General features: G+C 43.5%; 1 protein-coding gene across 2 annotated transcripts in view; it reads right to left on the reverse strand.

Annotated features, from left to right (window-relative positions):
- EDIL3 (EGF like and discoidin domains 3) overlaps positions 1–24,546 on the reverse strand; it is a 424,305-nt gene that overhangs the window by 179,891 nt on the left and 219,868 nt on the right. For both annotated transcript variants that reach the window (XM_084832084.1, XM_084832085.1), the window contains one exon: positions 10,012–10,140. In XM_084832084.1, the coding sequence (XP_084688210.1) occupies positions 10,012–10,140 (129 nt within the window). The remainder of the gene's footprint in view (positions 1–10,011; positions 10,141–24,546) is intronic.

The raw sequence follows: 24,546 nt of genomic DNA on the forward strand, positions 1-24,546 counted from the left end.
CTCTGCTGGCCCCTTCTTTTGCCTTCAATCTTTCCCAGCATCAGGGTCTTTTCCAGTGACTTTTCTCTTGGCATTAGGTGGCCAAAATATTTCAGCTTCAGCTTCAGTATCTGTCCTTCGAATGAGCACTCAGGGTTGATTTCCTTTAGGATTGACTGATTTGACCTCCTTGCAGTCCAGAGGACTCGTAAGAGTCTTCTCCAGCACCACAGTTCGAAAGCATCGATTCTTCGGCGCTCAGTCTTCCTTATAGTCCAGCTCTCACAGCCATATGTTGCTACTGGGAAAACCACAGCTTTGATTATACGAACCTTTGTCGGCAAGGGGATGTCTCTGCTTCTTACAATGCTCTCTAGGTTTGCCATAGCTTTCCTCCCAAGGAGCAAGCGTCTTTTAATTTCATGGCTGCAGTCACCATCTGCGGTGATCTTGGAGCCCAAGAAAATACAATCTGTCACTGCTTCCATTTCTTCCCCTTCTATATGCCAGGAAGTGATGGGGCCAGATGCCATGATCTTAGTTTTTTTAATGTTGAGTTTCAAACCAGCTTTTGCACTCTCCACTTTCACCCTCAACAAGAGGCTTTTTAGATCCTCTTCGCTTTCTGCCATTAGGGTGGTATCGTCTGCGTATCTGAGGTTGTTGATAATTCTCCCAGCAATCTTAATTCTGACCTGTGATTCATCCAACCCGGCATTTCTCATGATATACTCTGCATATAAATTAAATAAGTAGGGTGACAATATACAGCCTTGTCATACCCCTTTCCCAGTTTTGAACCAATCAGTTGTTCCATGTCTGCTTCTTACTGTTGCTTCTTGACCCTCATATAGGTTTCTCAGGAGACAGGTAAGGTGGTCTGATACTCCCATCTCTTTAAGAATTTGCCACAGTTTGTTGTGACCCACACAATCAAAGGCTTTAGCGTAGTCAATGAAGGAGAAATAGACGTTTTTCTGGAATTCTCTTGCTTTCTCCATGATCCAGCGAATGTTGGTGATTTGATCTCTAGTTCCTCTGCCTCTTCAGAACCCAGCTTGTACTTCCAGTAGTTCTCAGGTCACATACTGCTGGAGCCTAGCTTGTAGGATTTTGAGCATAACCTTGCTGGCATGTGAAATGAGCGCAATTGTATGGTAGTTTGAACACTCTTTGGCATTGCCCTTCTTTGGAATTGGAATGTAAACTGACCTTTTCCAGTCTTGTGGCCACTGTTGAGTGTTCCAAATCTGTTGGCATATTGAGTGCGGCGCTTTAACAGCGTCATCTTTTAGGATTTCAAATAGCTCAGCTGGAATACTGTCATCTCCGCTAGCTTTGTTGTTAGTAATGCTTCCTAAGGCCCACCTGACTTCACTCTCGAGGATGTCCGGCTCAAGTTCAGTGACCGCACTATCATGGCTACCAGGGACATTAAGATCTTTCCTGTATTGTTCTTCTGTGTATTCTTTCCAACTCTTCTTAGGGATGGCGGAGAATTTCTCCACGAATCTTGGGGAGGCCAAATGCCAACGCATTCGGCCCCCCTAAATTGGCGGTGAAATTCTCTGCCCCCCCGCTCCACCCCCGGGATGGGACTTACCTCCCTTGAATGTCCCTCTCGGCGGCGGGTCATGGCGGCGGTTTGGCAGCGGTTCGGCGGCGGTTCGGCAGGGGCGGGGGCGGTTCGGCGGGGGCGGGGGCGGTTCGGCGGGGGCGGGGGCGGTTCGGCGGGGGCGGGGGCGGTTCGGCAGGGGCGGGGGCGGTTCGGCAGGGGCGGGGGCGGTTCGGCAGGGGCGGGGGCGGTTCGGCAGGGGCGGGGGCGGCGGCCGGTCTTCTGACCGGCCGCCGCCGCCATTACAAAATAAAGAAAAAAAAAACACATGATAGGCTACGTAACGATTTACATAGCCTATCATGGCTAGATTTCCAAAGTCAGCCATGATAGGCTACGTAAATCGTTACGTAGCCTACCACGGGGGACTTAAAAAAAAAAAAGTGCATATTGAAATGGTGGCACCCATGGGCGCCGCCATTTGCGTTCCTTATTTGGGCCCGGGTAGTCTACGTAAAGATTTACGTAGACTACGGCGAAAATAAGGGCAACGCTATTTGCGTTACGTAGCGTATCACGGGTGTGTTTGTGTGTGTTTTTTTACATTTTCTTTTTTATTTCGCGGCCGGGGAGACGGGGCGCTTCTCCCCGGCCTGAATTTCGGCCGGGCGAGGCAGGGCGCCTCCCCCCCCCCAGCCTGAATTTCGGCCGGGCGAGGCAGGGCGCCTCCCCCCCGGCCTGAACTTTGGGGGGTGAACCGATGCGCCTCCTCCCCACCGCGAAGCAAGCTGCGGGACCAGGTAAGTGGCTTTTGTACATCCCTACCTCTTCTTAATCTAATCTGCTTCTGTTAGGTCCCTGCCTTCTTTGTCTTTTATCATGCCCGTCTTTGCACAAAACACTTCCTTGAGATCTCCGATTTTCTTGAAGAGATCTCTAGTCTTTCCCATTCTATTGTTTTCTTTGATTTCTTTGCATTGTTCATTTAAGAAGGCCTTCTTGTCTCTCCTTGCTATTCTCTGGAACTCTGCATTCAGTTGGATATATCTTCCCCTTTCTCCCTTGCTTTTCGCTTCCCTTCTTTCCTCAGGTACTTGTAAAGCCTCCTCGGACAGCCACTTTGCTTTCTTGCCTTTCTTTTTCTTTGGGATGGATTTAGTTGCTGCCTCCTGAACAACGTTATGGACCTCCGTCCATAGTTCCTCAGGCACTCTGTCTATCAGGTCTAATACCTTAAATCTATTTGTCACCTCCACTGTATATGCATTGTGATTAGGTAAGCTCAAAACCATCAAAGACATACATTATAAAACATCCTGAATGAGGATGATGTCTTTAGGAATTCATGGGGGAGACAACTTTCAGGAAATTGGAGGACAGATTTTGGCAGAGCACTAACTCCACCTCATCCCTGGAGCTAGACACAACACTGCCCCACCTGCATTGCGATGGATGCGAATTAGGGGCTGGTCTGCCAAGATATTTGATGTTGCTACATCATGAAAAAAAAACCAAACCCTTTCCAAAACAGAAAGCAGCTCTGCTACAAGCCATGCCAATGGGGAGCCCTGCCTGGGAAGAAATTGTTGAGAATTTCTCCTCCCAATTGTCTCCCAAATTTCTCAGCCTACAAGTAAGGTGGAGAATTTCAAGAGGCCATTTGTGCACAGCTCTGTAGGAAACCACCAAATAACTGATGGTTGGGGGAAGTGGATGGGGCCTGGGAAAACCTGCAGAGCTGGATTGGGATACAGGCGGGCCAGATTTGGCAGCCAGGCCTGAGGTTCTGTACCCCTGCCTTACAAGCTGTGCATATACAATGAGATAATCCCATATATGTCACCTTGAGCTCTTTGGAAGAAGGGTGGGGTATAAAATATGAGAAATAAAATTTGGTGAGAAATGCAAAGGTGCAACATAGCATTTAATGAGGTGGTTAATCAGCCTTGATTTGAAAACCCATGAATCCTTTCACACTCCAGGGAGTGTGTAGAAACAATACATCTGTTACATAAGGTCTGGTAATGGTAGTAATGATCAGCCTGGCATCTCCCCTGCATACTGTGTCACAGAGCTCAATGCTAAATTATGTTGTGTTATTAGCAACTGCATTTGAGACATATTGGATTTCTTTCCTGCCCACACTAATTGCAGCTCAACTTATGAGCCCTCATAAGTCGCACACAATATGTGCCCATTGGTATCGCTACTGAAACATCAGAAGCTTTTGAGGCATATTGAAAAATTAATAACAAGGCACAGCTGTCAAGCTTGGCACATGAAACCAGTAAAAAAACTAATAGTGATGTGCTTTGCAATTTACATATTAATTGTATACATGATCCACTACATGACCAAAAGGTTAGAGAATCACAGAAAGATCGGGTTGAGATTCATTGGCATGGCATTGTCAGAGTTGTTTGATGTAACACTTTGGAGATAAAACTTGATGACAGGCTGGATACTGAGAAATCTGAATTCCTGAAGACATTGCATGCCTTAGAATGAGATCGCTTAGTTTCTGTACTCTGGACAAGTTCTGACAGAGCACATACCTGAATTCTAGTGAGTCTGCAACTGAAAGCTCAGACAGGGAAGCAGGAAGGAAATAATCTAAGTTTTTCAAATCTTGTATAAATTTGTTAACCAAAAAATTGATTAAAACAACTAACACTTTTGTGAATGGGTTCCATCAACTATACTATAGTCAGTAGATGCATTTTAGTCTACACATAGTATTCATATGTTCAGCTTTCTAAAATGAGGCCAGATCAAAAATTACAAATATAATCTGAGGTTGGGAAAAAATGTTAACTAAAAAGAGTTTGCTTACAGTTGTATAGCACTCTATCTACATGCATAGGAGGACATGGCAATACGTTTAGAAATTGAAAAATCATTTTGGGGATTTTAAAAAATTGGAAAGGAAATTCTACAACATTTGTGGAGTTGTAACCACTTGCAGGCAAGTAAATGAAGGGTGGGGAGGGTGCTTTGGGGCTGGGAGCCTTGTGCGGGTGGCGGTGTCACTTCCACAGATTGGGTCAGGAAATTAACAGTTTTGTTTCCACTTTAAAAAAGAAAAGTTTCATTTACAGATCATTCTGAAGAAGAGCTCACAGTAATTCACCTGGTCCTAATGGCCACATACAGCTGCTTCTAAAGTTTCAAATATTCACATTCTCCAGATGCTCAAAAATATTTTTTAAAATTATAAAGGAATTTGCACACATTGCATCCAACTCTTCCATGTTGTTCTATCTACTTTACTGCCCAGCACATGCACCTCCTACATATATTTATTTATAGTATTTCTTCCCTGCCTTCTTACAGAACTCTGAGGTAGCATACAATGTATTGGCTCTCAAGATAAATTAGTATCAGGAAATCTACAAAAGGAAAGTTTCCCATTCTCTCCTGCCTACTACAGGGTCCTGCATTCCCTAGAATGCCTCTGCATCAAGGGCCATCCTGGACAATGTGCGGTGGGAGAAATCATCAGAAGTTGAAGAGACATGTATGTTGGCAGTAGGAAACCATGGTGGCACAGATCTTGCTCCAGCTGCCATTGTTTTAACTTTGAACTATGGGTGAGGATGTAGGGAGGGAAGAAGAGTAAAGCCCACTCCTTCCTTCACAGGTGACAGATTTCTTTCTTTCTTTCTTTCTTTCTTTCTTTCTTTCTTTCTTTCTTTCAAGAAGCTGCTTCTGCTCTGCTGCTACAGTAAGCACCTCCATAAAGCTGAACAAAACGAGTTCACCTCCCCCAGTCATAAATGGCCACCCCTGTTTCAGGACCAAAACAGACCATAGTTCAAAGCAAATGGATCATTATTTTGCACTGGAAATTCTTGCGGGAGGGGGGATGATCCAATTTGGACCCACGAGGGGCAGAAGGTTAACCTTCCATACCCCCCCCCCACACACACACACTAGGGTCCCAATCCAGACCAGGACTCCTGTGCCTATTCTTTCTGTATATTCTCTATATATTTACTGGAGAGAGTGAGAGGGAGAGAGAGAGAGAGAGGGAGAGAGAGAGAGAGAGAGAGTAAAGTAGCTACACCTTTAAAGTAATGTCTATTTTAGTCCTTAGAAGGGGGCAAAATCACACCCAGTTTTGGGGTGAAACCTGGAATTGTGCCAAGATATACAACCATGGTTCACATATACTTCTAGTCTGATTTCTCACAATTTTCAAATAGATGGTGAAGTGTAGCATCACGAGCTCCAAATAGTTCTCCTTCTCTTCTGCATAGGCGTATCACATACAAGCTGTGGAAAAGTTATAGTCACCCCTTTTTCAGGAGTAGTGGAGCTCACATGTAATTCTCTGCAGTGAGGGCTCTGGAACCACTTTGACAATGTCTCTTTAGAAACAGAGAAAAAAGCAAGATCTTTCTTGGGGAAAGTACAGGCACCAGCAGACATTGTTGACAGAACTGAGCTGAACTTATATTACCCATAAAGTATAGCACAAGTGCTCAGAAGGTAGTTTGAGGCAGCCATCATAAAGTAATTGGTTATTTCCAAAATTATTCCCTGAGAAGGTATGGCAGCCACAACTTTGTCTTCACCTGTGTATTACTGAGTGTAGCAATTCAGAATTGCTGAAAGCTCCTTGAGCATGATCATCATGAAAGCTTGGCTCATGCTGACAGTGTGGACCATCAGTGGGAACAATGTACACTTTACTCCGATGTTGGAATTGGGATGTTCAAGTCGCTGTGGTCATGTTCACTTCGCATAAATCATGTACATCACTTTTATAAATGAAATGTTCTGTAGGTATCTAACAGAGAGTAGTGGCATCCAGTCAAAGTATAGTCACTCTATTAGTCAAAGCCATGTATGTTGGAACCCTTCATTTGCAAAAGTGATTACATAACCACTCCCACACACGATTGGCATAATACTGCAGAAGACTGAGTTCAGATTACACTTCACATGCACAGAATTAGTGTTCTGCAGCAATTCCTCTTTCAGTATCAGTTTTTTAAGTACCAGTCAACAGTGGGAGAAAATATATTGCTGCAGGATATTTGCTATTGGAAAAAAGTAGTGCACAAATCCTCAAAATGAAAATAAGGAGTCAGGTTTGAGCTGATACAGGGTCCTATATGCTGTTTTGTAATGTATAGAGACCTGCATAGTCTAACACAGTGGGCAGATTTACTAACCAAGTAGGCCTCTATAACTGGCAGCTTTATAGTTTACTTAGGAAGGCCACTCACACAGGCTAGAGAAGTACAGCTTTGACTTGAAGCTGTTTTGGCCAGCCGTATGATCTTATCCTGTGGGACAAGACAAGTTTTCCTTCCTGTGGGAAGGAGAGCCCTGCTTCTCCTGAACGGGGAGAGGTGTGTGCATGCCAGCTTGTCAGCTCCTGAAGTAGAGAGAGACACCTATAAAATCCAGCAGGTTGGTTTTGCTCTTTGGTCTTGCTCCAAGGGGGAATATGTGTGCTACCAGAATGGAGAACACTTGCTGGTCCTAGGGGAACATCTCATATGTTGTGGGGATCCCAGGATACAATCAGCTGTGGCGAAGGTCTGCTTTGTCAACTGAAGAGATGTGAGCTTTCTTTGCACGTTCTTTCTGCCTACATTTATCACCTCTGTAATAAATTGTGTTATCACCTCAATAAACTTTTAAACTGATCCATTTGTGACTTTGTCTCACTTTGGGAACCCACGAATCTGGTTAGACTTGGAGTTGACAGGATCAGGACCCCCCAAATTAAGACAGAGGGATATGTGGACAATTTGCTCAGTTGGCTTTTTCTTTAATGGATTTGTTTAATTCACACCTTGCTGACCCAAATGCAAATTGCAATTGGAAATCCATATAGCTTGTGATGTGTTATGCAAAACAAAACAAATGTGTTCCACAAAATGCAAAAGGAAAAATACTTACATTTCCAAAATGTGCATGAACACACATTAGTCAATTGGTGCATATGTCCAATAATGCATACGTTTTAAAATACACACAAAAATGTGTACATTAATGCATACATTAATGTGTACAATACAAACAACGCATATGAATTTCCATACTGGTTTTGATTTTTTTTTTTTAAATTGCAAGCTGCTGCAGAGACAGGTCAGAACAAGCTTGATCTCAAAACCAGACAATCTCAGCAAGACTGAGATTGACAGACTTGTCCATCCCTAATTGGTGGTGAAAACGGCTACCCTGAGGCTGCAGCTAGATAGGCTATATTCCCAGGGCCTGTATTCCCAGTGCTGCAACAACATCCTTCCTATAGGTTTCTTGTTTAAATTAAGAAGTCAAGGTAGGGCACCTTTTGTATACAATTGTTCCCTGACTATGAGGGACTGTAGCTGAAGTAGGAATTGGAAAACCACAAACATAGGTGCATAGAATGCTCTCAAGAAGCTTTCTAGATCCTATCCTTTTTCAATATAGGAGCAAAATGAAAAGGGACAGAATTCTGAAAGTTTCTTGACAGCACAATCCTATATATGTCTACTTAAAAGTAAGTCCCATGGAGTGTGCTGAATGAACTTCTGTTCATGCAAGAGACTCTCCAATTTCTGCTCCAGCTGCAGTCTCCACCATTTCCATGAATATCACTATTTGTGTGGAAAGCTTAATGCACAGTGGGCTACCACAAATGACTAAGACTAGTGCTGTGCCGAAAACTTCTCCCACACTTTTTTCAATCATTCTCATTCAATTTCATAGAAAATGAATTGCTTTCGAAAAGAAATTCAAAGGAGGAGAAATTCCAGATAAATTTTCGTGGTTGGATTTGGTGTTCTTGGGCTTACCTTACTTGTGAGGTGGCTGAGGAGTGTGCGCAAGTGTCCTGCCTGTCATTGTACAATAATCTCTGTGGCAGCCTGTAGCTTCCTCGGCTTCCCACACTTCAGTTAAAGCCATCATGAGGCAATTCCTCCCATGGGGCTTTTTCAGTTCAGGAATGGAAAGTGGCCTGGGAGGCTGCAGAGCAATGGAGTGATGTGCAAAAGAGAGAGAAAACGCATACAGCACCCTCAGCCACCTCACAGTGATTAGGAAAGCTCCAAAATACCACCAAAAGAAATTCAAAACTCTGCCTCAGAAAAGTGGAAGCCTCAACACAGTTGATGCTGTTGCCACTTAGAGAAGCAGTGCAATAAACTAAAAACCCTTAGGAAAAATGAAAGAAGCTGTGCTACAACCTCTGCCATAGTAAGCCCTATCTGTGAGAAACTCTTGGAGAATTTCTCCTCCCCTAGGAGGAATTTGGTGAAATTGTCCCCCGATTTCTCTGCCTACAAATAGGCTGGAGAACTTTGAGAGGCCATTTGTACACAGCTCTAGCTAAGACATTATATTTTTTCTATTGCAGCACATGGTAGAGAGAAATTGACATTGCCAGCATGGAGAAAACATGAATTTTGTGAAGAAACTCTTCACTTGTTTAATTTCAAAGTAATAAGAGAAAGTGGGGGAGGGGGAGAGAGCCTAATTCATAATTTAATAAATGTTTTCCCAACTGGTTATAACAAATTTTAGGGAGAATTAATCCTGTGCTTTCAGCCTGAATGGTGGAAAGCCATCACTTTTAAATCCAGTGCATCCATTAATAAAACCCTCAGGAAAGACTTCCCATTGAATTAAATAACATAACTAAGAGCACCTGTCTTGGCCTAGTATTAAAATGAGCTGAAAAAGAAGATATAGGAAACCTATTAGCATAAATATCTGCTTTTTAACAACCCTTTTCATCTTCAGCTGTCGTTAACCAAATGAACTGCCGACAAGCTCAAGACGAAGCCTTGAGCCCTACAGCAAATTGGGCCGCATTCCATTTTCTCATACCCCTAAACATGGAAGAAAGAATTCAGCTAATCTTTACTCTATGAATTAAAATAAAGAATTCATAAGTTTTTCTAACTGCACTTTTGCAACACCACAAATCACAAAGAAAATGAGAAAAGAAAATCTTTAGGGGTTTCCCTTTACCACTGCCTCAGATCTGAGCAGTACCCATATACAATTCTGAACTGCCCCAAGATCAGGGCCAGGATCAGCCATTTGCATTTTGGGGCAGCTGCAGATGCTTGCTCTAGGCCTCCCATTAAAAAAAGAAGTTACCACCCAGCCATATCAATTTCCCACAATTCCCCTGACAAGGCATTACTCTGAGGCATTCTGAGAAATTTAAATGGCAGCTAGGTTCTGCCACACAGTTCTGCTTGTAGTGGTTTCCAGAGCACTGATTTTGCCCACTCCAGGTAAGCCCAAGGGGTCCCCACCAACAGAGGACAGGGCCCACCAGACCTCACTTTGTCCAAGGGCTCATCAAACCTGGAACCAGCCCTGTCCAAGGTATTTGCAGAACTGAAACAAAATAGCCTGGAATTTCCAGTCAGGAAGTCAATACAAGTTTAGCAGCATAACTCTGTGGAGGACAGCAGCTGCAGGTGTAGGTCAGGAGAGAAAAGAACAACATTGAAACTTACTGTGCTGGCAGTGGATCCCATTAAATCCCTCTGGACATTTACAGACATAGCCTATGAATGTGTCTCCTCTATATGCTTCACTAATTTCACATATTCCACCATTATGGCAGGGATTCGGAATGCAGGGCCCTGAAAGATAATAAAAAAAGAAAATGACAGATCAGAGATTTGAATGCAAAACAAACAAGCATATATGCCCCACTAGCTCCATTTCACTCAGACTCCAAGGGGTGTATATGCTGTGAAGATAAACCTGTTCCAAGGATGAAAATACTAATCCATTAATGAGCATCACTATTTACAAAGGGATCAGATGGCTATGCCCTCCCTGAAATACTCCCTGGGTAACATGAAAAGGCTGTGAAGGAGGGATTTTATCACCACCATGATCCCCATCACACAACATCTCATCACCACTTCCTACTTTGCTGTTATTAATTGTTATCAATACATAGCTTGAATTTAGACCTATTCAGGCATTCAAGATCTCTGTAGAATCAACACATGAAGAGAAGGAGCACTCTGGTCCTGCCCCCTCCTCACACATTTCCATCACCTTGGACTCATGTAGACCAATGGTCTAAAGAGGAGAGGCTCCTATAACTGTGGATGCTCTCTACCTGATTAAGATCCCTGATTTTCCAGTCCACAGATACAGGAGGCTCTCCTCTTCAGACTGTTACCCTACATGAGTACAGGGTGATGGAAATGTGCAAGGAAGGTGGCAGGGCTAAAGCGCTCCTTCTCATCATGTGTTGATTCTACACAGATCCTGAACGCGCAAATCAGACTTGTGTTATTAAGAGGTAACAATGTCAAACAAATGAGCTTTTCCATTGACACCAAAATTCCCACTAAGAGAAATGAGTACAATCCACATCCTCTATTGCATATTTGTTATCTGGAAACCACTTCTATGGTGATATATCTTTAAGATGTATTGCTAAATTTGGGAGCAGTAGCTGTAGACTCAACAGTTACTAGTCCTGATGGCTATATGATACTTACATTATCAGAGGCAGTGTGCCTATGTACACCAGTTGCTGGGGACCATGGGTGGGACGGTGCTGTTGCACTCATTTTCTGCTTGTGGGTTTCCCATGGGCCACCAATTTGCCCCCCCCAAACCCCCCAACTATTGTACCGTTCCCAGCTTCAGGTATTATTTGCATGCAAATAAACTATAAATGGTTGCCAATTTTTTTTGTGAATGTGTTCATAGACCATCACTTTACCCATTCACAACTGGATACTGGCCACTAACTTGCACAAAAGTATGGGCAATTTTTTTTAGGAAATGGATCACTGCCTTGTTGTGGCAAAGGGGCTTGCATAACTCAGTGAAGCCATAAGCTATGCCGTGCAGGGCCACCCAAGATAGACAGGTCATGGCGGAGAGTTCTGACAAAATGTGGTCCACTGGAGAAGGAAATGGCAACCCACTCCAGTATTCTTGTCAAGAAAAACCCATGGAATGTATCACAAGGCTAAAAGATATGACGCAGGAAGATGAGCCCCTCAGGTCGGAAGGTGTCCAATATACTACTGGGGAAGAGCAGAGGAAATTTCCAAGTAGCGCCAGAAACAGTGAAGCGGCTGGGCCAAAGCCGAAAGGACACTCACTTGTGCATGTGTCTAGTGGTGAAAAGAAAGTCCGATGCTGTAAAGAACAATATTGTTGAGGAACCTGGAATGTCAGATCAATGAATCAAGGTAAGCTGGAGGTGGTCAAACATGAGATGGCAAGATTGAACATCGACATCTTGGGAATCAGCAAACTGCAATGGACAAGCATGGGCGAATTTAATTCAGGTGACCATCATAGCTACTACTGTGGGCAAGAATCCCATAGAAGAAATGGAATAGCACTCATAGTCAACAAAAGGGTGGGAAAAGCAGTACTGGGGTACAATCTCAAAAACGATAGAATGATCTCAGTACGAATCCAAGGCAAACCATTCCACATCACAGTAATTCAAGTCTATGCCCCAATCACTGATGCTGAAGAAGCTGAGGTTGATTGGTTCTATGAAGACCTACAACACCTTCTAGAACTAACACCAAAAAAAGATGTCCTCTTCATCATAGGGGATTGGAATGCTAAAGTAGGAAGTCAAGAAATCACCGGGATAACAGGCAAGCATGGCCTTGGTGTACAAAATGAAGCAGGACAAAGGCTAATAGAGTTTTGCCAAGAGAACACGCTGATCATAGCAAACACTCTTTTCCAACAGCACAAGAGGCAACTCTACACATGGACATCACCAGATGGTCAATATCGAAATCAGATTGATTATGTCCTTTTCAGCCAAAGATGGAGAAGCTCTATACAGTCAGTAAAAACGAGACCTGGAGCTGACTGTGGCTCAGATCATGAGCTTCTTGCTGCAAAATTTTGGCTTAAATTGAAGAACGTAGAGAAAACCACTAAACCATTCAGGTATGACCTAAATCATATCCCTTATGAATATACAGTGGAAGTGAGGAATAGATTTAAGAGATTAGACCTGATAGACAGAGTGCCTGAGGAACTATGGACGGAGGTCCATAACATTGTTCAGGAGGCAGCAACTAAATCCATCCCAAAGAAAAAGAAAGCCAAGAAAGCCAAGTGGCTGTCTGATGAGGCTTTACAAGTAGCTGAGGGAAGAAGGGAAGTGAAAAGCAAGGCAGAAAGGGGAAGGTATACCCAACTGAATGCAGATTTCCAGACAATAGCAAGGAGAGACAAGAAGGCCTTCTTAAATGAACAATGCAAAGAAATCGAAGAAAACAATAGAATGGGAAAGACTAGAGATCTCTTCAAGAAAATTGGAGATATCAAGGGAACGTTTTGTGCAAAGATGGGCATGATAAAGGACAAAGAAGGCAGGGACCTAACAGAAGCAGATGAGATTAAGAAGAGGTGGAAAGAATACACAGAAGAACTATACAGGAAAGATCTTAATGTCCCTGGTAGCCATGATAGTGCGGTCACTGAACTTGAGCCGGACATCCTCGAGAGTGAAGTCACGTGGTCCTTAGGAAGCATGACTAACAACAAAGCTAGCGGAGATGACAGTATTCCAGCTGAGCTATTAAAGATACTAAAAGATGATGCTGTTAAAGTGTTGCACTCAATATGCCAACAAATGCGGAACACTCAACAGTGGCCACAAGACTGGAAAAGGTCAGTTTACATTCCAATTCCAAAGAAGGGCATTGCCAAGGAGTGTTCAAACTACCACACAATTGCGCTCATTTCACATGCCAGCAAGGTTATGCTCAAAATCCTACAAGCTAGGCTTCAGCAGTATATGAATCGAGAACTACCAGAAATACAGGCTGGGTTCCGAAGAGGGAGAGGAACTAGAGATCAAATCGCCAACATTCGCTGGATCATCAGAAAGCAAGAGAATTCCAGAAAAACATCTATTTCTGCTTCATTGCCTTATGCTAAAGCCTTTGATTGTGTGGATCACAACAAACTGTGGCAAATTTTTAAAGAGATGGGAGTACCAGACCACATTACCTGTCTCCTGAGAAAACTGTACGAGAGTCAAGAAGCAACAGTAAGAACTGGACATGGAACAACCAATTGGTTCAAAATTAGGAAAGGAGTATGACAAGGCTGCATATTGTCACCCTGCTTATTTAACTTATATGCAGAGTACATCAGGAGAAACGCTGGGTTGGATGAATCACAGGTTGGAATTAAGATTGCCGGGAGAATTATCAACAACCTCAGATATGCAGACGATACCACCCTAATGGCAGAAAGTGAAGAGGATCTAAAGAGCCTCTTGTTGAGGGTGAAAGTGGAATGTGCAAAAGCTGCTTTGACGCTCAACATTAAAAAACTAAAATCATGGCATCTGGCCCCATCACTTCTTGGCATATAGAAGGGGAAAAAATGGAAGCAGAGACAGATTTTATTTTCTTGGGCTCCAAGATCACTGCAGATGGTAACTGTAGCCATGAAATTAAAAGACGCTTGCTCCTTGGGAGGAAAGCTATGGCAAACCTAGTCAGAATAGTAAGAAGCAGAGACATCACCTTGCTGACAAAGGTTTGTATAATCAAAGCTATGGTTTTCCCAGTAGCAATGTATGGCTGTGAGAGCTGGACTATAGCGAAGGCTGAGTGCCGAAGAATTGATGCTTTCAAAATTGTGGTGCTGGAGAAGACTCTTACGAGTCCCCTGGACTGCAAGGAGGTCCAATCAGTCCATCCTAAAGGAAATCAACCCTGAGTGCTCATTGGAAGGACAGATACTGAAGCTGAAGCTCAAATATTTTGGCCACCTAATGCGAAAACTCCCTGGAAAAGACCCTGATGCTGGGAAAGATTGAAGGCAAAAGGAGAAGGGGATGGCAGAGGATGAGATGGCTAGATAGCATCACCGATGCAATGAATATGGACTTGAGCACACTCCGGGAGAGAGCTCAGGACAGCAAGGCCTGGCGTGCTATGGTCCATGGGGTCACGAAGAGTTGGACATGACTGAACGACTGAACAACAACTAGTATTTAAAAAGTGATTACATGCTTGAAAACATCTAAAGTGAGCTCTTCAAACTTGGTTATAAATTATTCTCCACACTAAAGAACTAATCTTCATTCCTTGGAATGCAATAGTAATTTTTTTAAAAAAATAATGATTTGTCCACTTAAAATCTCATTTTGTTATGAATAAGTTAAAAAATTCCTACAATGTAATTTATTTATAAAGAACACTGAAGACTGATTTATTTAAAGTTACAAGAACTATGCATTTCATTTTCACATTTTTTCATAGTCCACAAAGTTTATTTTATGTATTTATTTCATTTCTATACCACCCCATAGCTGAAGCTCTCTGGGTGGTTCACAACAAGTTTATAATTTTGTCTTCCTTATAAAAGGACTGTTGACTCTTTACCTGAAGGGCATTTATTCAGACTCCAGCAAAGGAGTTGGTTACCTTGTCATGGTGCTGGAGCTTGAGCACCTCCGTGACGTCATGAGCTAAACCGTGAAGGGACACCCAAGACGGGAAGGTCATGGCAGAGAGGACAGACTAAATACGATCCCTGGGGAAGGAAACGGCAACCCACCCTAGTATTCTTGCCATGAAAACTTAATGGATCAGTACAATCAGAGATATGTCGGCATACCATTGGAAGGTGATATTTTGACCATCTTCCAGGTCGGAAGATGGTCAAAATGCTACTGGGGAGGAACAGAGGATAAGTTCAACTAGCCCCAGATGTGATGATGCAGCTAGCTCAAAGCCGAAAGGACGGCTAGCAGCCGATGGTGCTGGTGGTGAATGACGAATCCGATGTTCTAAAGATCAACACACCATAGGAACCTGGAATATAAGATCTGTGAGCCAGGGCAAATTGGATGTGGTTATTGGGGAGATGTCAAGATTAGGGATAGACATTTTGGGTGTCAATGAACTGAAATGGACTGGAATGGGCCACTTCACATCAAATGACCACCAGATCTACTCCTGTGGACAAGAGGACCACAGACAAAGTGGAGTAGCCTTCATAATTAATAATAAAGTGGCTAAAGCAGTGCTTGGATACAATCCAAAAAATGACAGAATGATCTCAATTCGAATTCAGGGTAAGCCATTTAACATCACAGTGATCCAAATATATGCCCCAACCACAGATGCTGAAGAAGCAGAAGTAGATCAGTTCTATGAGGATCTGCAGCACCTACTGGATAGTACGCCAAACAAAGACGTTATTTGCATTACAGGAGACTGGAATGCTAAGGTGGGTAGTCAAACGACACCTGGAATTACAGGCGAGCATGGTCTGGGAGAACAAAATGAAGCAGGACATAGGCTGATAGAATTTTGCCAAGACAACTCACTGTGCATAACAAACACTCTCTTCCAACAACCTAAGGGACGACTTTATACATGGACTTCACCAGACGGTCGACACCAAAATCAGATTGACTACATCCTTTGTAGCCAAAGGTGGCAGACATCTATGCAGTCGGTAAAAACAAGACCTGGAGCTGATTGTAGTTCAGATCACGAACTTCTTATTGCACAATTTAGAATCAGACTAAAGAGAATAGGGAAGACCCACAGATCAGTTAGATATGAGCTCACAAATATTCCTCATGAATATGCAGTGGAGGTGAAGAATACATTTAAGGGACTAGATTTAGTAGATAGGGTCCTGGAAGAACTATGGACAGAAGTTTGCAACATTGTTCAGGAGGCGGCAACAAAAAACGTCCCAAAGAAAAAGAAAACCAAGAAGGCAAGATGGCTGTCTGCTGAGACACTGGAAGCAGCCCAAGAAAGAAGGAAAGCAAAAGGCAACAGTGATCAGGGGTGATATGCCCAATTAAATGCAAACTTCCAGAGGTTAGCCAGAAGAGATAAGGCATTATTTTTAAACAAGCAATGCGCGGAAGCGGAAGAAGATAATAGAATAGGAAGGACAAGAGACCTCTTCCAGAAAATTGGAAACATCGGAGGTAAATTCCAGGCAAAAATGGGTATGATCAAAAACAAAGATGGCAGGGACCTAACAGAAGCAGAAGAGATCAAGAAAAGGTGGCAAGAATATACGGAAGATCTGTATAGGAAGGATAATAATATCAGGGATAGATTTGACGGTGTGGTCAGTGAGCTAGAGCCAGACATCCTGAAGAGTGAGGTTGAATGGGCCTTAAGAAGCATTGCTAATAACAAGGCAGCAGGAGATGACGGTATCCCAGCTGAACTGTTTAAAATCTTGCAAGATGATGCTGTCAAGGTGATGCATGCCATATGCCAGCAAATTTGGAAAACACAAGAATGGCCAACAGATTGGAAAAGATCAACTTATATCCCCATACCAAAAAAGGGAAGCACCAAAGAATGTTCAAACTATCGAACAGTGGCGCTTATTTCACATGCCAGTAAGGTAATGCTCAAGATCTTGCAAAGTAGACTCCAGCCATTCATGGAACGAGACTTGCCAGATGTACAAGCTGGGTTTCGAAAAGGCAGAGGAACTAGAGACCAAATTGCCAATATCCGCTGGATAATGGAGAAAGCCAGGGAGTTTCAGAAAAACATCTATTTCTGTTTTATTGACTATTCTAAAGTCTTTAACTGTGTGGATCATCACAAATTGTGGCAAGTTCTTGGTGGTATGGGGATACCAAGTCATCTTGTCTGCCTCCTGAGGAATCTATATAACGACCAAGTAGCAACGGTAAGAACAGACCATGGAACAACGGACTGGTTTAAGACTGGGAAAGGAGTACGGCAGGGTTGTATACTCTCACCCTACCTATTCAACCTGTACACAGAACACATCATGCGACGTGCCGGGCTTGATGAAGCCAAGGCTGGAGTTAAAATCGCTGGGAGAAACGTTAACAATCTCCGATATGCAGATGATACTACTTTGATGGCTGAAAGTGAGGAGGAGCTGAGAAACCTTATGACGAAGGTGAAAGAAGAAAGTGTAAAAGCTGGGTTGCAGTTCAACCTCAAAAAAAGCAAGATTATGGCAACCAGCTTGATGGATAACTGGCAAATAGAGGGAGAAAACGTGGAGGCAGTGACAGACTTTGTCTTTCTAGGCGCAAAGATTACTGCAGATGCTGACTGCAGCCAGGAAATCAGAAGACGTTTACTTCTTGGGAGGACAGCAATGACAAATCTTGATAAAATAGTGAAGAGCAGAGACATCACACTGACAACAAAGGTCTGCATAGTTCAAGCAATGGTATTCCCCGTAGTAACCTATGGCTGCGAGAGCTGGACCATAAGGAAGGCTGAGCGAAGGAAGATAGATGCTTTTGAACTGTGGTGCTGGAGGAAAATTCTGAGAGCGCCTTGGACTGCAAGAAGATCAAACCAGTCCATACTCCAGGAAGTAAAGCCAGACTGCTTACTTGAGGGAATGATATTAAAGGCAAAACTGAAGTACTTTGGCCACATCATGAGAAGACAGGGTACCATGGAGAAGATGCTGATGCTAGGGAAAGTGGAAGGCAAAAGGAAGAGGGACCGACCAACGGCAAGGTGGAAGGATGATATTCTGGAGGTGACAGACTCGACCTTGGGGGAGCTGGGGGTGGCAACAGCTGACAGGAAGCTCTGGCTTGGGCTGGTCCATGAGATCATGAAGAGACGGAAGTGACTGACCGAATAAACAACAACAACAACATTTATTCAGAATTCAACATTGCTAAAAACGAATTTTCAGAGAAATAACAAAAGAGAGTACAACAGAACATATGCAGAAGAGCAAGCAACTCCTCATGGGGAATTTGTCACATTACTATTATTACTAGAGTTTAATAATAAAAGGTATCTATTTCAGAACCAAGAAGAAATGTATGACGTGTGGTTCATCTGTGACACTCATACAACACTGTGGAAATTTTTCAAACCCCCAACAAAAATCTTGTCCTCTGAATTAGAGATTTGTGCTGGCAGCTGCTGTTCAATGCTCCAGAATGGTCTTTACATGCAATCCCTTATTTTAGGAGGCAGCCCAGTGCTGGGAGTGGGCAGGAAGTGATGGGCAGTAGCAGCCCGTGAGCCAGTTTGCTAGGTGAACTGTGGGCAGGAAAATCTCTGCCCTTTAAGCCCTAAATAGTCCACAGCCTCTTCTTTTTATGATTAAACAGTTCTCATTCATATGTATATGATTAATGATGTTTCATTAACATTTTTAATGATATTGGTTCCCAATATATAGAATCATACAATCATAGAATAGTAGGGTTGGAAGGGGCCTACAAGACAATCGAGTCCAACCCCCGGCTCAATGCAGGAATCCAAGTCAGAGCATCCCTGACAGATGGCTGTCCAGCCTCATCTTGAATGCCTCCAGCATGGGAGAGCCCACTACTGCCCTAGGTAATTGGCTCCATTATCGTATTGCTGTAAGAGTCAGGACGTTTTTCCTGATGTTCAGCCGGAATCTGGCTTCCTGTAACTTGAGCCCATTATTCCGTGTCCTGCACTCTGGGATAATGGAGAAGAGATCCTGGCCTTCCTCTCTGTGACAACCTTTCAAGTCCTTGAAGAACACTATCATATTTCCCCTCAGTCTTCTCTTCTCAAGGCTAAACATGCCCAGTTCTTTCAGTCTCTCCTCATAGGGCTTTGTTTCCAGTCCCCTGATCATCTTTGTTGCCCTCCTCTGAACCCTCTCCAGCTTGTCTGCATCCTTGTTAAGGTGCAGTGCCCCGAACTGGACACAGTACTCCAGATGAGGCCTAACCAGTGCTGAGTAGAGGGGGACTAGTACTTCCCAGGATTTGGAAGCTTTGCTTCTATTAATGCAGCCTCAAATAGCATTTGACTTTTTTTGCAGCCACATTGCATTGTTGGCTCATATTCAGCTTGTGATCTACAACTATTCCAAGGTCCTTCTCGCTTGTAGCATTGTTGAGCCTCATATCCCCCATCTTGTAACTGTGCCTTTGGTTTCTTTTTCCTAGGTGCAGAGCTTGGCATTTATCCCTATTAAATTTCATTCTGCTGTTTTCTGCCCAGTGCTCCAGTCTATCCAGATCTCTTTGAATTTTGTTTCTGTTTTCCATGGTATTAGCTATCCCACCCAATTTTGTGTCATCTGCAAATTTGATTAGCATTCCCTGCACCTCCTCCTCCAAGTCATGATTGGCAATGTGATTACCATTTATCTGAAAAAGCCCTATGGGAGGAATAGATTTATCTATTCATAGATTTATCTGAAAAAGCCCTATGGGAGGAATAGCCTCAAGATGTTTTCCCCTGGGCTTTAATTGAAGTGTAGGAAGCCAAGGAGGCTACAAGCTACTGGAAAGATGGCTGTACAATGAAAGACAGGACACTCATGCAGACACCTCGGCCACCTCATATGTAAGGTAAACACAAGAACCACAAACCCAGCCCATGGAAATTTCTCAGAAATTTTCTTCTCCTTTGAATTTCTGTTTGAAAGCAGTTTTGTTTCTATCAGATTGAATGAGAATGATCAAAATTTTTGATCACTGAAGAAATTTTTGGCATAGCACTACCAACAACCTTGCCTAACACACACACATGCACGCACGCACATGCACACAGACGTAGCATTGCTGTGGAAGTTGCAGATCATCTGCCACTTCATTCCCCCACCCTAATTAAGAGCGCTCTGCCCATTTCACAACAGAAGTAGTGCAATGCCAAACCCTGCTCCCTCCTTCCTGAGACAGAGGCTTTTATTTCTTGCTGGATGTACGAAACAACTTACCTGTTTTGTTTCGTACATCCAAGGGGGAGGGGAAGGCGCTCCATCCCTCCCCCCGAAATCCTCGACGGCCAGCTCCGCTACGTGGTGACTCCATGGAGCCGCTGGCCGGGGCAGCCTGCAGTGGCATCCGGCCGCTGCTGGGCTGTGCAGGGACGCAAATGGCGGCCGCTGTAGCCGCCAGCATTTGAGGCCCTTTTTTTGCCGTGATAGGCTAGGTAAATATTTTGCCTATCACGGCAAAAAAAAAAGGGGGGGGAACGCAAATGGCAGCGGCTACGGCGGCCGCCATTTGCATTCCCTTTTTTAGCTGTGATAGGCTACGTAAATATTTACGTAGCCTATCATGGCGAAAAAGGGAATGCAAATGGCAGCTGCCGTAGCCGCCGCCATTTGCGTTCCCTCTTTTTTTTGCTGTGATAGGCTATGTAAATATTTACACTTAACCTATCACCGCCTCCACAGGGATGCAAATGGCGTCCCTGCGTTAGCCGTGATAAGCTAAGTAAGTATTTACGTAGCCTATCATGGCTAAAATGGTGAAGCGAATGGCAGCAGGTGAGTGCTCCGTTTCGCGTGCCTTTCGCAGGGTGGGGGGGTGGGGGGCTTCGTTCCGCCATGGGTTTCGGGGGGGGGGCAAATGCGCTGGCATTTGGCCTCACCAAGTTCCATGGTGGAATTCTCCACCATCCCTATGAGAACACAGAAGAAATTTCTTATTTGGGGGCAACATCACAGGGTCACATTGGCATTCCAGGAAGTGCTGCCAGGCTGAACGTGTCTGTGGGAAGAGTCCCACATCACTCTTCGGTGGGAAAAGAAAAGAGCTAAAAGAATCTTGGCTACCTCCTACATTTGATAAGGTAAATTATTTGAGAAAAGTAACCGATAGCCAGGTTTTGGAGCGCCCTTGGGCAAGACACCCTCAGTGGGCCCCCTCCATCAATGAGTTTATCTACTCACCACCATTGTCATCAGTTGCTGCTGCTCCTCATCCTCTTTCTCATCACTGCTACTACTTGCTTTCCTGAGAGGCAGAGTTCAGGGAGCAAGCTGGCAGTGACACCTACTGCTCCTGCATCTGATCACCATCACCATTGTCTGGGCCAGAGCGAAAGGAAGGTGAACAAGCACATTGCAGTGGCAAAGAGAAGGAGCAACTACAGAGGGCTCTTGTTAGTGGGACTCTGCTGGGGATTGGGCCCTTGGCAGGTGCCTCCGCCTACCATTGATGCCAACCCTGCCAATAGCCAACCATATTAAACAGACAATTGCATGAGTTATACATGCAATTGTATAACTGCATGTATAGCTTCTCCTGGTCATAGAATCATGGAATAGTAGGGTTGGAAGGGGCCAATAAGACTGTTGAGTCCAACCCCCTGCTCAATGCAGGAATCTAAGTCAAAGCATCCCTGACAGATGGCTGTCCAGCTTCATCTTGAATGCCTCCAGTGTGGGAGAGGAGAGCCCATCACCTCCCTAGGTCTATTTAGTTACACCAGTCCTGAGTCTTTTTTTTTTAGTGTCCGAGGCAGAGCAAGTGCCAAGTATCTAGGAGCCAAACGACATGTTATACTAACCACATAGTGTGTAGCTGAGGCTTGTCTTATTTTTGTTTTTACTCTAGTGTAAGCACGCACATCCCTAATTCATATTGGGACCACTGTGCTCCAGGAGGGGAATGTTAAACCTCCTCACCCATTCCCTCCCAATTCCTCCCATTGGAGGGTTTTTTTTTAATGGAACACTAATAGGGGGTGCACACTTACACTAGAGTAAAAAATAATAAGACAAGCTTCAGCTACGTGCTAAACAATTAGCATAACATTTAGCTTTACCCTAAGTGACCTACATTTCTTTCCAGCAAACAAAGTAACTGCAGACCTGAGGCCCTTTGCCTGATGATTTTCCTAGTGTACTCAAGTGGCCTTGGTCATGAGCCAACATCTGTATGACATGTAGAAATTAAACATGTACAGTGAACCTCTATGGTAGGAAATGCTACACAAAAAGGTGGCAAATGTTTGTCATAATACAGGGGACATGTCACCAAACTTTTCATGTGATTGATATTATTAATTAGATAACAGGCAACGTGTGCAAAGCATCCATCTTTACAGCAAATTCCGGCAGTCTTGCTCTAAAGCACAATGGGCTTCAGGGATTCTTTTTTAAATCAATAGTGTAGTAATACTTTTTGTAGGTAATCTTTAAGTAGCTTCTAACACAAAGAGAGCAACAACCTTTGATCAATATTAATGAGCAACAGAATTTCAACAGTATGCTTTCGAGGCATTTTAATCCACGTTCACATAAGTAATGTCAACAAGATTAATTGCACACTAAATGTAATAGATCTATACAGTTTGCAGCTCTTTTGAGTGTTGCTCTCAGTACAATCTCACTGATAATAGCTAGAGTAATAAGTACTTGGAAGCCTCAGATATGTATGACACTGATATTCAATTGGAATCCTATCCTGCACTGGAAAGATACTAATAGTATAATCGTCAACATAAAAGGACGGCAGTTGCTGAATTTTTCAGAAGCTGTGACTGAAATATCTAAGGTTTCCAGGCAAAGGAATCAAATGACTGTTTTCTCTGTGGGGTAAGAAATAGGTCTTTAAGGCTGAAACCATGTTATTTCTTGGCCTCAGTGACAAATACAGTCAGTTCAGTTTCCATAATATGTGCACACTAGGGAAGACCCAACTTTGAACTGGAAATTAAATATTTCCAAATGTGACAGGTAGTTTGGATCTAAAATACAGAGGCTGTCAGTTATAGTGCAAAAGCCATTTTTCCTCCCAGGTAAAATGTAAATGCTGACAAAATAAATAAATAATAGGAATGAATGAGAAACACTGTTGGAAAGGATCTGGGGTATAGCTTAGGGTTTGATAAATTGAATTTGAGTGCACAAAGAACAAATATGCATGCACATATCTTCGTGCTTCCAGATTCAGGTTATCTATTGGCAACATTCTTTCTTTTTAATTTCTCCATATACCTACTTCTGCATGACACACCCCAAACAACTTCTTACGGACCATTACACCATCTAGACCACCCTAGCTCTTCTTAAAATAAGGTTGGTGGATGTTTTCCACTCTTCCAAGCATGCTTATAGGTGAAGAGAAGAATCTAATACATTTTCTTAGCCAAACTTTATGGTTTCTGCTGCTGTATGTATATTCCCACATTGCTCTAATAACATGCAATTTTAAAATTTTATTTATCACATTTGTATCGTATCCTTTCTTCCCAGAAATCAGTAATACATACAGTGGTGGGAAAAAGTTTGTGAATGAATCCTAATGATAATTATGGAAATTCCATAGCTTTACCATGATAGACTTTGTGAATCAAAACCAGTCCTTTTCTAAATATCCCACTGGATTTATATTAAACAATTCCATGTATTGTGAAATAAAATGATATCTAAATTATGCAAACCATGAGTACTTAGGAGATAGGGTATGTGCAAAAGTAAGTGAGCCCCTGGTTGCATCAACTCAATTAAAGGGAATAATTAGAATCAGGTGTTTAAATAATTAGGTAGATCTTCAGGGGTGAGCTTGGGAGGCCCCAACCTATAAAAGGATCAAAAACTTTGTGAGTTTGGTCATCACCATACAGTTGTATAGAAACACATCATACCACAATAAAAAGACATCTCTGAGGAGGTCAGAAAAGCAATTATTGCTGCTCATCAATCTAGAAATCATTTCTAAGGATTTGGGGCTCCACCAATCTGCTGTCAGACAGATGGTCTACAAATGGAGGAGGTTCAAGACCACAGTCACTCTACTCAGAAGCAGTTGTCCTACCAAAATCTCTCCAAGAACAATCCAGTAGGGATGGACAGGTGCCCCCTTCCCCATCCAGGTTCTCTGGGTGCCTGCCGAGCTCCTGCCCCTGCTCATGAACCCCAGACCCGTGCTTGACCTCCCCCCCTCACTCACCCAGGACCTGTCCTCAAGTGCTGCAAGCACCATTTTGCAGAAGGAAATGGTGATTGTGAATAAGTGCACATCTAGTCTTACACAAGATGGTGCCATGAATAGCCCATATACACAAGATTACAGGTGTAAATGGTCCTGGGTGAGTATGGGTGGCTCAGCGTGCATGGGGGGGGTAGCAAGGGCAGGGGCTCAGCAAGCACAGCTCAGGGGTACGGGCGGGGGGTGTCCGCTGCACTCCCGGACCCAATTGGGCATGGGCACCATCCCTACAAACCAGTACATCATCCAGGAAGTAAAAAAGAACCCCACCGTAGCATCTAAGAATCTGCAGGCCACTCTTGCCTTGGCT

Source organism: Heloderma suspectum, chromosome 2, assembly GCF_057233095.1.
Source record: "Heloderma suspectum isolate Gila_16-S chromosome 2, 16-S_ref, whole genome shotgun sequence".
In the NCBI taxonomy this organism is placed as follows: domain Eukaryota; kingdom Metazoa; phylum Chordata; class Lepidosauria; order Squamata; family Helodermatidae; genus Heloderma; species Heloderma suspectum.